Raw genomic sequence first — 15,295 nt, forward strand, 5'->3', positions numbered from 1 at the left:
CAGTTTACGGCACAGTATGTATAAAACAGTTTAAGGCACAGTATGTATAAGTTACTCTATGGTTTACGAAAGGTGCTAGTGCTGCACTCTGGCGGCAGAACATTGCAATAATATTCCCTATTAAATAATTTCAGACATTTCGTAAAACAAACCTGCAATAAGATTTAATATAACATCAGTTACAGTCTTTTTATCTTAGTTTCTCCATAGATGTCGTCCCAGAATTTCATATGTTCGCCATCTACGTCTTGGGTGCAGCTGAGTTTGGCTCCTATTATGCAGCAATTGCGTTCTGTTTCGAAAAACGGTTTCCATTCTGTGAAATTATCCGTCGTGGGTTTCCTGAAAAGTAAATAAGAAATTTAACTTACTGCCAAAGAGAATTTGGAAGAGATGGATTGTGAAAGAAAATTTTGTAGCCACAGTACATTTACTGCCATCTTTCGACACGTGATTTAAACTTTTAGAACGCCATTCGACTTTGATCCTTATTCTTTCAAAGTTGTGCTGTCTGACATTTAATTAAAATAACTTATCAAACGTCACGTGGGTAGTGTGGGACAACGCCCAACGAAGCCGAAATTATCAGTCTCTTTCCATAGACCGATGTGCAATATCTAATGATTATTAGACCAGTCATCAAAATGACATTCAACGGTAATTCATACGGTCACTGCCGCGCGGGGTATGCTTAAATACTAGTTGCTTTCAGTCGTATGTTCTAGGTAGGAAAGTTGGCAAATTAGGGTAGGTAGGTAGGCAAATTGTAATGACAGTACAGATCTGGCGAATGCGTCGTTACAGCGTCTCGAGCAAATCGCTCGGGCATAGGCATTGCAATATAAAACAAAGAATGGCGATTCGAGATCTCGCGCGAAAAATCTAAATCGAGATAGGGTGTTTCGAGATTTCGACCGTCAGACTTTCAAGATCGAGACTTCGAGACAACGAGATTTGACAAAGTTAATGAAAATGAGTTACACTCCCGGCCAAAAGTATAGAAACAAGCTTATATTTAAATAGAAAAGTGTGATTTTTTAAGTGATGTAATATATACTAATCATTAGAAACAAAATGGTAAATATAATAGTAGAACATTTTAAAAGTAAATTATTCAAGTTGTGGCTATAATATTTGTCAGTTCAATATTTTTCAAAGCGATTAAAAGGGTATAATTATGTTACTTTTTTCCTAATTTTTTTTTATCTTTTTGATAATATTTTAGGATGTTTTGACATTTAGCGAGTATTTTTAACCTTTTGTGGTTGCTTAATGTAAATTTTAGGTTACAATTATAAAACAAAGACAGAAACATGAATACATGAGATATTAAAGAAAACAACCTTGTTTTCATACTTTTGGCCTTGGGTGTATTTTGATCAAAAATACATTTGTAGGTAAAGCCCGACCAGAAATATACGACCATTGTCAAGAGGGCGCTTTTATTCTCATGTACAGGGTGATAGTTCAGTTTAGTATGAAAAATTTTGTTCCAATGAAATTCCGCAATATGGCGCGTGATCATAATATATTATATGACTGGTCAGGCTTTACTACCTGTTTAGGGTAAGTACTCTGTTATATTTTCAACATTTGAATAGTAACTTATTATAAAATACGCTAAGTTCATCCGAATTTTCCGCAAAGAACTTAGTACCTAACGATTTGTAGGTATGTCTTTAGGACTGGTCAGTCGTAGCACTGTCTAATGAACATGAATTACACGTGTAAACAAAACAATTCACACGCGTCAATCTTTCAACCTTGTTTGAGCATAGTCCAAGATCACAATACCCAGTGCAAAAATCGAGATTCCTGCCAACGAGATTGAATCTCGAAAATTCGCTCGAGATTTCATTTCCTACTCGGGCACTATAAGGACGTACACTTGTAGATATCTGTTAGCCACATGCCAACATTAGTGGATAGCGACATTTGTACATTGGCCGTTGTATTTTAAACTGGAGCTGTAGTACTTACCCCGTTTTCGCAAAGTTTGTCCACAGCTTTACTACTTGTCGTATAACACCCCTCGACTCGTCCGTCAACGGTATGTCCAGACATGTCACATGGAATAGATAATGCAGGTCCTCAGAATGACACACGCCTTTAACACTCTCCATCTTATACAGCTTCTTTGTATAGTTCCTTTCAGTCTCTGGTGTGAATTTGTATAAATATACCGGCTCTGTATTGTACAAGCAGTGATACCGAGCATATCTACGTATGTTGTACGAAAACATTCTATCCGTTTCGAGATTAGTTACCTCCTGCAACATTTCTGGTGTTACTTCATTCCCATCAAAGTATATTTTCCTAATTTTCTTATCTGATGCATGTATTTTATCAGTTTCCCATTTCAGCTTCAATTCTCGTGGGACAACTGCTCCAGGAACGGGTAAAAACGGCATCAAAGTCGGTAATTTTCTAGCTATTTCAATACCTTCTCCAGATGTGTAACCAACTATGACTGGGACATTAGCTAATTTCCCATATTTCACCAAGTCTGGAGGGAGATCTGTTATAAACTTTTCTACATTGAGTTCAGACTTTTCAATCACAGGACCGAACAGAATACCATCAGCGATGTCACTCAATCCTGATTCTATAAACGGTAACTGAATACTTATTAAAGACGAGGCAGGTACAGTTCTTAAAAATTCTAATAATTCTTGCGGGTCCTCTGTTTCTAGACCTAGTCGCTTTCCTAGCTGAAACGCTCTTTTCCGACCATATAACGTGTAACCCCACTCGTTCAAACACACGCCGCTTTGGCAGATTGCTTTATTGAATAATCCTTGACTCATTTTTGATACTAGATGTAGGGATGCGGAAGCCGCTCCCGCGCTGCATCCGAATATAGTTACATTGTTCGGGTCACCGCCGAAAGCGGCAATATTTTGCTTCACCCATTTTAAAGCTGCTACTTGGTCTTTAAGACCAGCATTGCCAGGGACCTCTTCAGTTTCCAAGCATAGAAACCCTAGCACCTCTAGTCTGTAGTTAAAGGTGACGAGTATAACATCATGTGCCATGAAGAAGTCAGGTCCGTAGAAGTCTGAGTTTCCCGAGCCGGTGTAGAAGCCGCCGCCGTGTATCCAGACCATGACGGGGAGGGGGTGGGGGGGCGTGAGGGTCTTGGTGTAGACGTTGAGGTAGAGGCAGTCCTCGCTGCCGAGGTCGATGCGTTCGAGGCGCTCGTTGTATTGCGGGCAGACGGGGCCGTGGCTTGTAGCATCGCGAATATCTTCCCATGGCTCTGGGGGTTCAGGAGCCTGGAAGAATAACTATTCATTTTACTATCTTTCATGGTACAGTCGCCACCGGATACATCGGGGCGGCCAAGGTGCTCACAAATATCGGAATATTCCTTTATATTGTCACAGCGCTAGTGCCTGTTCAGATATTTATGAGCACTGCGGCCGATCCGATATATGGATGCACAAAGCTTCCAAAAAGTCAGGAAAGTTGCCGAAAATATCTGGAATTGTCTGTGGAATTAAATAGTTTTTTTTTAACTTCTGTTTTCTTTCTTTCCGCCGAAACTGTAATAATTCCCGCACCAAAACCCGGATGTATGGACATAAAGCATACGTCCCTCTAGCAATGTCCAATAGGATTGTGGCCATGCTGACCCAGATCCTAACTTAGTCGTAAGAGCTATGACTAATGACCCATGATTATTATGAGTAATGACCTATGGGTCATGTAAACTGAAATAATCTTCAGTAGGTAGCTATAGACATGCATTTTGGCAAGCGTAATATTAGGTTAGGTTAGGTAAGGTTAGTATGCCATGTAAAGTTACCGATCCATTATGAAAATTATAAATTTTAACACCAACCCTTACAATAAATCCAGCACTTCAAAAGATACAAAAAAATCACTCGTTCAAGTTTAATCAAGCTATTTATCAAAAATGTAACATCACACATTCTTTGCATCACCCACAACACGCCTAAGCAGAACCGACATAAAACAAAAACACGTACGTAATGGATTAGATATGTAACTAGGCAACTTAATTTACGAACTGTGAGAAGGGAACATAAACTCACTTGACCAATACATTTTTGCTCAAACAGTACAACGTAAAACTTTACCTTGAATCTGAGGGCGCCAATTGGCGGCTTAGCGTATGGGATGCCCTTGAACGCAACATAGCTGCCTTCCGTGCCTTCACACACGCAGCCCTGCAGCACTCCATACTGCGTTTTCACCACCGCCATTTTCACCACCCTGAAATTGACACTGACCCGATTCAACTAAGCACGGACGGAGTTAAAAATAGGTATTTCTGCTGTTAAAGGTTTCTGGTTTGGTGCCAACGTGATCAGCTGTTTACTATTTTTGTTGCGGCTGTCGCGAGGCGAGTAAATGACATGCGCGTGGTTTGACGGCTGAGAATCGATGATAAAGAGGTAGGTATTTAGACATACTTAGCTGAATTTAGCTGGCTGCATGAAAAGCCTTTTGCTTTTGCTAAATTATTTAAGGCCTTAAACTAAGGTGCCGTAGTTTCAGAAAGCAAAGTTTTTGAAAAATCATACTTAAAGGTTTTTTCTCGCAATTCGGTTTAAAAACATTTTTTATCTACTCGGACTGTAATGGTTGATTTCGTATATGTATGGGCTCCCACTCAACTATAAGATTTCATTTCGATACGCTATAAAGTCGACTATAAAAAATATTGATCAATCACGTGCCGCCGCGCTCTCTCTCATAGAAAAGACTTAACAGGCACGGGCGCGACGCTCGCCCCGCGCGTTTATGTCTAAATTGTTGTCTACTGAGATACTTAAGCATTCAGCAAGCTTCGTTGCCTAAACACGGTACTCGACTGAAAAGCTCTGTATTATGTCACGACTGTATAAAATACCTTTAAATAAATCCGCGATAGACCCGGGTTTAAATATGTTTTAAAATGTGTTCAAAACGCGAAAGTTTGAAATGTTATATCACAATACGGTTACCAAAAATTTCATTAGCAATTGACTTTATTTGAATCCTGATTTTTAAAATTCAAAAACATGATCCGCGGTCCCGAGCATGCAACATGCACCTCGTTCACGGTTAATAGTGTTAATACGCTCAGTGTGAGTGAGAGAAGAACACGGGGCCTTCATTATAAAAACTAAGTTTTTTTAGCTACAGATATCGACACGTGCGTTACTTTTGCAGCTATCTAAATTCAGCCAACACCCAACAGCCAACACTTGCTAGTTAATGGCTGGTTTGAGTATATGTTTGAAAGCAGCAAAAAATAATGAGCACGTGTTTTGTTATAACGGCTCATTTTTTCCTAAAAAAATCGACATTCGAAGTTTTATAATATCTTATCATTATAGTTACACATAAAGACGGGTGTTTTTTTAGGAAAACTTGAGTTTAAGCAGATATAACAAAACACGTGTACATTATTTTTTCCTGCTCTCAAACATATACTCAAACAAGCCATTAACTAGCAAGTTGCTTGAGCATCACTTTCTATAGGAGTTAGAAGATTTAGTAACTTTTTAGTACTTTGGAGGACAATTTCTCCCAATAGGTTGAGTTTGGGCAGCTAAAAAAAAAATACGTGTCCGTTATTTTAGACTACTCTATAACATATATCAAAATGAATCAAATCGGAGTCGGACAGTTGGGTACCCTTCCTTGCAAGTCTAAAGGTCGTCGTAATTACTTATTTTTATGATTTTAATGCTTAGATCCGCCAAATAATATTACGGCTATTCAGTACGATTGGTTCTTATCTTATCTGTTAAACGTATTGCCAAAATCCCAAGCAGATTAATTAAATAATTGTCTAAGATTGTAGTGTTTAGGCACCCTTAGCTACTATTATTAGAGATATCCATATGCCATGTTGTGAGCTCTAAGCGCTTCGAGTTTCCCATTATACACTTTTAGCACAATAGTCTTTACAAATTAATAAAAATCGGTTGTGACTGACGGACAGACTCAGTAGTGATCACATTAGTTTTCTGTGCATCCAGTTTGGTAAAGTTATAAAATAACGAATCTGACAGAAAGTTATTAAGAAATCGGTGATTTTAGAGCTCTTTCCTACTACTACGTTTTTACAAGCTTTATTATGTTTTTTTTATGTTTCTACACTGTGGGCGAGTTCCTTAATAGATAAGTTAATTATAATATTATTTGCATGTAATTAGGCTAGTTAAATAATATTTGTATGCCAGTTTGTAGGCACAATGTGGAGATCATATGAAGGTACATCCCAGGTAGCAAATTTTCGTCGTCACGACGTCCATTCACGGTCATTTCAGACGTTAATGACGTCGCTACTTTCGTCGTACAGACGTTCGTAATGACGAACATATGTCATAGCCTCACGACGTCTCTAACGACGTCGTATTGGACGTCTAATAGTAACGTAATATGGACGTCTACCAACGTCGTTGGTAGGACGTCTAATAGTAACGTAATATGGACTTTTTCCAACGTCGTTGGTAGGACCTTCAATAGTAACGTAATATGGACGTCTTTTAACGTCGTTAGTAGGACGTCTTTTAGTAACGTAATATAGACGTCTTCCAACGTCGTTGGTAGGACGTTCAATAGTAACGTAATATGGACGTCTTTTAACGTCGTTAGTAGGACGTCTTTTAGTAACGTAATATAGACGTCTCCCAACGTCGTTGGTAGGACGTTCAATAGTAACGTAATATGGACGTCTTTTAACGTCGTTAGTAGGACGTCTTTTAGTAACGTAATATAGACGTCTCCTGTAGGGCAATTACGTAAAATTTCGTATGTACGTTGAGGCGATCCAAATGTAATTTTTCTACACAATGAATGACATTTGGATCGTCCTAACGTACGTACGCAGTATTACGTTATTACCCTGCTGTGATGTATGCAAGATACTACGACGTCTTCAAAAGAAGTCCTATTAACGACAAAATGACGTTCAATTGGCAAATACAATAGACGTCAATGGGACTTCAATTTAAGCCAGTTATCATTCGTTTATTGAAGATTCAATTGATATATTGCACATACGAAATATTTTGCCAATTTATTAACTAAACTCATTATCATTAAGCAACCATTACTTTCCAATGACGACTATTTGTCAATTGCATGCGACGCGATGCTGAACGGGGGCAAGAAAAATAAAAAACCCCAAATGTACATCAAGGAACTAGTAGTTTAATAATAACATATAAACTACATATTAACAAGGTACTTTTTAAGTATTTTAAGAGGCCAGTCAAATCGTCTTAATACGTTTATTTGATCCTAAATTTGTGTAATCCGAGTTTGCTCCATTCCAGAAGTTGTAGAACTTTTTTTGCTATTTTTAAGTTTTTTTCTTGTAGTTCAAAAACGGTACGTCCGACGGAAAATTTGATCTAGTCACGATAACAAATTACATCTGAGGATCCGAAAGATACCCTTATATGAATTCGTAGTCAAAGATTGTAAACACGGCCGCCACTTTGAATTTCTTCTAAAATCCGAATTTGTTTTCACCAGTGTCTGATCCACAACAAGCTTGCTGGTAGTGACATTGTAATTGATGGTGGGTTCCTTCTACATCGAATGGTTTTGCACACGCCCGGAGACGTAGTTCTGCAAATGGCTTCTTGTCTGATCTTTTACCGTAAAAGTTGTACTTGCTTGCCATAGAGTCAGATAATGCAACTTTCATAACTCTAGATACTTTGTTCTTAACGCCCTGTCCACCAAGGCTCTTGAAGTAGGCTACCTGTAAATATTTCTTATTACAAAAACATTCACAAACTTAACTATACTGCAGATCATAAAATAACGGGTTGGTATTTCTCTGAAATCGTATAAAAACCAATTTTTCTGTGTACAATTCGTTGAGTGTCAATTTTTTGTACTATTTGGTACCTGACATCGAAAAATTTGTACTTAACTTAAAATATTGAAAATAAAGTGGTCAGCCATTCTGACGTCAGGTTGATAGGACCAAGTCCAGTTCCCCCAAGTTGTAGGGGTTATATCGATAGAATCCAACTTTTGACAAAGATTTAGTACCTAATTTGTACATTTCATAATTATTCTTCTTATTTTATTTTGCCTTACCATAAAAAAGTTTTGTAATTTTTGTTTGTGTTTGTTGTAAATGTTTCTGTCTCTTTGTCTGTGTATCGCTAAACTAATCGAAAATATTTTTTTTACCCGGTAATAAGTTTTACCCAGAACTTCACTAAATTATTGCTATACTGTTTGTAATTAAGATTACTGCTGAATATGTAAACTTACAAGATACTATAACAAATCCGAATAAATCCATAACACTGCTGTGACAATGACATTACCTACAGTAACGTAATATATTTTACTCAATATACCAACAAGAATACTACCTATATGTAGGTGTGTTGGTTTTTGTCCGGCACTAGTTTTCGTCCACTTGACGAAATTTGAATATAAACGTACTTTGCTGCACAAATTTGTACGTACCTATTGCAATCATTAATGTCAAAACAATATATCAATCTATTTACATAAAATTATATTTCGCAAATAGAAAATTAAAAATCAATTACATTAATTGATAATCTGTACGGAAATTAACGCAATGACTCTACATATTTTATCTTCGAAAAACTGAACAATCACAGAAAACGGAAACTTCCACCAACATTAGTAAGCTCTTGGTAAATCAAGAAATATTGCATCCAGATACCATACCTCTAAGTACGTGACTTACCAATAGCAAAATCCACGTGGTTCTTAAAATAAATATATACGTACCAGTCTCACAAAAAACTCTATGGATGGCGTATCGTTTCCATTTCTCATCCGGTGTTTTGGTATCCGCCAACACCTTTTCAAAACCTTTAGATCCCTTGACGGGTGGCCAAAATAGCTCCCGACGCCTTGGCGTAATCCACTGATACTTTACAATGGATATTGATCCGCCGTCTTGATCACTGAATTGTATCACTGAGTATGTGTTTATCATGTGATAAAACTAAAATATACCTTTAAGAGTCTCGAATTGCACAGCACCCACGGACGCGATACAATACAACAGACCGGGCAAATGGAAAAGGAGGGAAACGATACATGACACATGACACTTCAATCAAAATGTCAGAATTTCGTTCCGTTCCAACTTCTGATGTTTCTAAAAATAACAAATTTAAGCTTGTTTTGGTGTTATCAATTATAAAATCTATAAAAAAAATACTGTATAACAACTTTAGAGTTACCGAAACAAACGGAAATGTTTTTTTTACTTTATAAATATTTTACAATACAAGATTGACAAATTGATATCAAGAAACGAAACGCGTTATTTTGTCGGTTACATACGTCTTGATAGTAACCCCAAATAGACGTCAATAGAACGTCAATTTTGTGACTAAAATGGTACGTCCTACTAACAGAGACCCCAAATAGATGTAAATTTCTATAAGAAGTTACTACGCTAATATTAAGAATCACGTTTAGTGAAACAGGTTCGTCAATTGTGGGCATTTTTCTCTGTCACTCTAATGACGTCTTAGTGAGAGTAAAAGAGAAAGATCCCCTCAATTTGCGAATTTCGTTTTTCGCGGTAGGCCTGCACGTCTTTGACTCGTTGTTCGAAAATTAATAACGTTATTGTGACGCCGCTGCGGCGGGGCGTAGCGGCGCTGCAATCGCTGTTTCAACACGGCAGTGTTGCCAAGTCTCTTGTTTTTACAAAAGATTCCCCAATTACCATTATATTACAACCCCAATTAGACGTCAGTGACACGTCAATTTAATGACTTAAGAAGGTACGTCCTGATAGTGACCCCATACAGACGTCAATAGAACGGCAATTTTGTGACTAAAAAGGTACGTCCTCATAGTGACCCCAAATAGACGTCAGTGAAGCGTCAATTTTGTGACTAAGCTGCTATGTCCTGATAGTGACCCCAAATAAACGTCATAAAACGTCAATTTTAAAACAAAGAAAGTACGTCCTGATAGTGTTCCCAAATAGACGTCAGTAAAACGTCAAATTTGTGACTAAAAAGGTACGTCCTGATAGTGACCCCAAATAGACGTCGGTAAAACGTCAAATTTGTGACTAAAAAGGTACGTCCTGATAGTGACCCCATATAGACGTCAGTAAAACGTCAATTTTGTGACTAAAAAGGTACGTCCCGATAGTGACTCCAAATAGACGTCAGTGGAACGTAAATTTTGTGTCAAAGAAAGTACGTCCTGATAGAGACCCCAAATAGACGTACGTGAAACGTCAATTTTGTGATAAAGAAAGTACGTCCTGATAGTGTCCCCAAATAGACGTCAGTAAAACGTCAAATCTGTGACTAAAAAGGTACGTCCTGATAGTGACCCCAAATAGACGTCAGTAAAACGTCAAATTTGTGACTAAAAAGGTACGTCCTGATAGTGACCTCATATAGACGTCAGTGAAACGTCAATTTTGTGACAAAGAAAGTACGTCCTGATAGTGACCCCAAATAGACGTCAGTGAAACGTCAATTTTGTGACAAAGAAAGTACGTCCTGATAGTGTCCCCAAATAGACGTCAGTAAAACGTCAAATTTGTGACTAAAAGGTACGTCCTGATAGTGACCCCAAATAGACGTCGGTAAAACGTCAAATTTGTGACTAAAAAGGTACGTCCTGATAGTGACCCCATATAGACGTCAGTGAAACGTCAATTTTGTGACAAAGAAAGTACGTCCTGATAGTGACCCCAAATAGACGTCAGTGAAACGTCAATTTTGTGTCCAAAATGGTACGTCCTAATAATGACCTTAAATAGACGTCAGTGAAACGTCTACTCTTGACGAATAGAGTACTGACCTTGTTATGACCTATAAATGACGTCAATTGTGCGTCACTGACGTCAGTTTGCTACCTGGGATATTGTAAATAGTTAAGACCTCCTTGTACACCCACTATTGATAAATAAATAATCATTCATTCATATTTAACTTGCCATGTTACCTGTTAGTATGTATGGGACAAATCTTGCAAGTTAAATTTGACCCACTTCCCGGTTTCCGATGAAGCTGAAAATTTGTATACATATGTAAGTCGGGTGACAATGCAATATTATGGTACCATCAAGCTGATCTGATGATGGAGACAGGAGGTAGCCATAGGAACTCTGTGATAAAACAACGCAACCTAATTGTGTTTGGGGTTTTTAGAATTGTCTCGATGAGTATTAGTTGCCTGTTGCAAAAAAATACAGTTAGCGATAAAAGCTTCTACCAAAAATTTAATTTTTGCCAAAAACTTATTAGTAGGCGTGCAGTAACCCGCAAACAGAATGCTCGTGTGAACGATACTAAGCCTTCGAGCAACATCGGCTTCCGACACGTCGTTCTGACATTTTTTGCGGGGAAAACGTGCACACAGTCGCACTTTCCACTCACTACACTAAATACAAAATCTAATCTGTAATGATGACTAATACATAGAGTCAGACCAAGATAAGTTAGCACCGATTTTGACAGCCCAGGCAATGCAAGTGTTATTTAAACGTCAAATCTATGAAATTATGACGTTTTACTTAACACTTGCACAGGCTTGGCTATCAAAATCGATGCCGACTTAACTTGGTCTGATTATGTTGGGCATGTGTTTCGGCAGAGGGGAAATAGTGCGAATGCCGACTCCAAAGATATTTAGCACGTATACTGTCGGAGTGTTAAGAGAGCTTATTTGGGACGACCGACTGGTCGCCGTCCAGTGGGTCGGCCCAGATACCGCTGGAGTGACAGTGTACAGGCGGATCTGCGCCAACTCAAAGCCGATAACTGGCAGGAACTGGCACAGGATCGGGACAGGTGGCGTTCTCCCGTTTTGGAGGCCAAGACCCTCTTTGGATCACTGCGCCACAATAGTTTTTTTAGTTTTAGTTATACTGTCGCACGTGTAATGTCTTTAATTTTGTGCTGGCCTGTAATGCCTATGCCTACCTTTGTATCCGGTCTGTTGAAACCTGTAATTGGCTTCTCTGATACATATTTATGTTAATCTAGTTTTAGTTTACTTAAGCTGTTGGTTTTCCGAAACGGGTACGGTTTTCTGCAGGATACTAAAACGGTATCCTGCAGAAAACCGTACCCGCTAAAAACTGGACGTCAGTAGGACATAGGTCTTAGGCAGGTTTAAATAGGTATTTTATTTACGCAATTAATGTGAAATAACTTACTGCGATGTTTTTTTCGAAGTTGGAGCCGATGGCGTGCATACTGGGCAACATATTGACCGCCAATGCATTTTCACTCAGGGCCCGCGGTAAACAGACTGGAAGAGATTTAGACAAAGATTAAAACGTATTTACACATTCCTGGTTCAGGCGTCGACGGCAGTATAGTTAGTTGTATTAAGCCGACAACTGACTAACAGTCCGCCGGACGATATCGGCCTGACAGTTATTCGGAACTGTCCAATTTTTGTTCTAACTGACAGGCCGATATCGTCCGGCGGCCTGTTAGTGGTCGGCTTTAGAACGACGCCGACGCCACTACGCGATTATCGCGCGAGTAAGCGATGAGACCATGGCATGTCTTTGTTTGGTCCTATGGTTGACTGGTAGAGAATGCCATTTGGCATTAAGTCCGCCATTTGTACATTATTGTATATATTTTATGCAATAAAGTTTAAATAAATAAATAAATATTATAGGACATTATTACACAAATTGACTAAGTCCCACAGTAAGCTCAATAAGGCTTGTGTTGAGGGTACTTAGACAACGATATATATAATATATAAATATTTATAAAAACTTAAATACATAGAAAACACCCATGACTCAGGAACAAATATCCATGTTCATCACACAAATACATGCCCTTACCAGGATTTGAACCCGGGACCATCAACTTCGTAGGCAGGGTCACTACCCACTAGCCCAAACTGGTCATCAAATGGTAATGTACTATTTAAGCACTGTTTGGTAGAAAGTATAAATAGTTATTTTCACGTCAGCAGCTCGAACAAGGGTAATTTGCTGCTTAAAAACAGTGAGCAAAATCGCATTTTGCTCACCGAGTGAGACAAAATAACATTCAAGTGACCTTTAGATTCGAATGTCATTTCAACGTGCGGGGCTTAATACAAGTTCGAAATATTTGGATTCATATTTTGATAAATATTTGTCTTTATCCCTTTCACGTCATTAGCAAAAAGAAAGAGACAAAAAAAGTGCATACTTAATTCAACGGTATATATTGACGGTTTATAATAGAAATAAGTCAGACTGCATCGTTCCAAAACACCCTACGAGTCTTCATTCGTAATAATTAATTAATGAAATAAAAGTTTAAAATTTAATAAAAACACCATATTTTACGTATTTTATTATACAATCAAAACAATGAACTTATACAAATTTACGCAATTGTTACGCAGTTAATAATTCTACTTAACTATTTTTAACGATCTCTACTATAGTTGACAAATAGTAGTATCCGCAATTCGGACCGAATCTTACAAAGTTATTTTTTTTTTTTAAATTGTCGATTGAACTGTCAATTGATGTTCGTTAATTCATTATTTTCTTATTATTTTATTGAAATTTCTTTCGTTTTGTTTTATTGCGGTAATTAAAGTTAATTGTTAGAATACCTTCAGAAAACATGAGTGAAATAGTGATCCGTCCGTCTGAATTAAATTTTTTCAGGTTGTATTTTTTGATGGCTGACTGACGTGAAAATTTTTGTGTACTACATGAGATCAAAGTTATTTACATCTCGTGCGCTTTTGAGTACCTTACTACGCTCAAGATTTTATAGAATCTTTCGCTTGCACGGGACTCAAAACAAGCACTCGAAGAAATATCAAACTTTGCTCTCTTGTTGCACAAATAACTATTGTGCAACAAGAGAGGAAAGTTGGTTTTCTTGCGAGTGTTGCTTGCTACGCTCAAGATTCTAACTTAGGACTCAAAGACACGAGATGTAAAATAACTTTGCTCTCGTATGTGACACACAACTTTTCACCTCAGTCCTGAGAACAAATTAAATGTTAAAAAAATTCAACATCAAGAATGAAAGGCATCATCATTATGACGAAAGCTTGTGTCACTCCCTGTGGAGTGTTCGAGCTGCTGAGGTGAAAAAATATTTGAAGTGTTATTGTATTAAAATTGACTTCTCAACACGAAACTGTTTCTTTTACTCACTCTACTTAAGTACACTAACACTATAATAAATGAATATAAACCAAGTTTGCACTCAAAAACAAGAACCTATTTTCCTTATAGACGATTCGACCAATCAGAATAACGTTTAGAATTTTACCAGTAAAACAATTCAAAATAACAGGTAAATTAACATCTAGGTGTGTCCGTGAACAAATGCTATGATACTTTGGAGCTGATGTCTAGATGTAATCGTGTTATCATTACGAACATGAACAATTAGTACGGGTGGTAAAATCTTATCTTTACTGTTTTAAAAACCTTTCACACTAGGATATTTTCTGCGTATTTATTCGATGTCTGCGCGAACATTACGCTCTTTTGTACTAAGGACACATTATTAATAGATTATTAACCAAGGGTTGAAAGCATTGTTATATATATCTAAGGACGGGCCTTACGGGCAAAGAGAATGGGGCCAGTACAGCGGTGTCACGCACACGAATTCGAGCCAATCGTGCATTCTAACGCCGCAACGCGATTGGTTGATGAGTTAGCACCTTGCGCGCGATTGGTCGCAACCAGTTCAGTTAGACTGGAAGATTGGATTTTTTTCATATTTTTTTGACCTATGGTTCAAAAGTTAGAGGATGGGGGACACATTTTTTTTTCTTTCGGAGCGATTATCTCCGAATATATTCACTTTATCAAAAAATGTTTGTTGAAGACCCCTATTAGTTTTGAAAGACCTTTCAAACGACATCCCACACTGTAGGGTTGAAACATAAAAAGCACTATCGACCACAGAGCAAAGCCTCGTGTCGCCAACGTATTGCGAACCCGCTAATATTTGCCAACGTCATGGAGTAGATGGCGCTAGTAGTCACGTTTAACTTAAGTAACCGCTTCGAGGTTATTGGGATTTTTTGAGGGAAGGTGAGAGGGTAGATGAGAACGACAGTAGGAAAAAGGAGGTTGTGTGCGAACAGATCGACGGGGCAGTGATATTTGCTTTTAGATCAAGTCAAGAACGTTCTTATGGTGTTATTAGAATAATGATGTGTCTCTAGTATATTGTGACCAACGTTATCAGTACTCAGAGTGAACAGTGATCCAGTGAGGCTAATATGAACTTAAGGTAAACTTTGTGTGAGGAAAGGGGTCGCTATAAGGGGAGGTTTGGAGGCGACTATT

General features: G+C 38.0%; 1 protein-coding gene and 1 long non-coding RNA gene across 2 annotated transcripts; both read right to left on the reverse strand.

Annotated features, from left to right (window-relative positions):
• Positions 1-137: 137 nt before the first annotated feature.
• On the reverse strand, positions 138-14,315 carry LOC133515572 (juvenile hormone esterase-like). The gene is made up of 5 exons (XM_061848139.1): positions 14,262-14,315; positions 12,167-12,261; positions 4,104-4,239; positions 1,981-3,275; positions 138-342 (listed from the first exon to the last, which is right to left on the reverse strand). Exons 2-5 carry the CDS (start codon positions 12,232-12,234, stop codon positions 180-182), a joined length of 1,662 nt encoding a protein of 553 aa, XP_061704123.1. The 5' UTR covers positions 12,235-12,261; positions 14,262-14,315; the 3' UTR covers positions 138-179.
• LOC133515502 (uncharacterized) lies at positions 7,152-9,152 on the reverse strand. The gene is made up of 2 exons (XR_009799040.1): positions 8,752-9,152; positions 7,152-7,732 (listed from the first exon to the last, which is right to left on the reverse strand). It is a non-coding gene; the product is annotated as an uncharacterized LOC133515502 (long non-coding RNA).
• Positions 14,316-15,295: the final 980 nt, after the last annotated feature.

The sequence above is a fragment of the Cydia pomonella genome, chromosome 2 (assembly GCF_033807575.1).
Source record: "Cydia pomonella isolate Wapato2018A chromosome 2, ilCydPomo1, whole genome shotgun sequence".
NCBI lineage: Eukaryota > Metazoa > Arthropoda > Insecta > Lepidoptera > Tortricidae > Cydia > Cydia pomonella.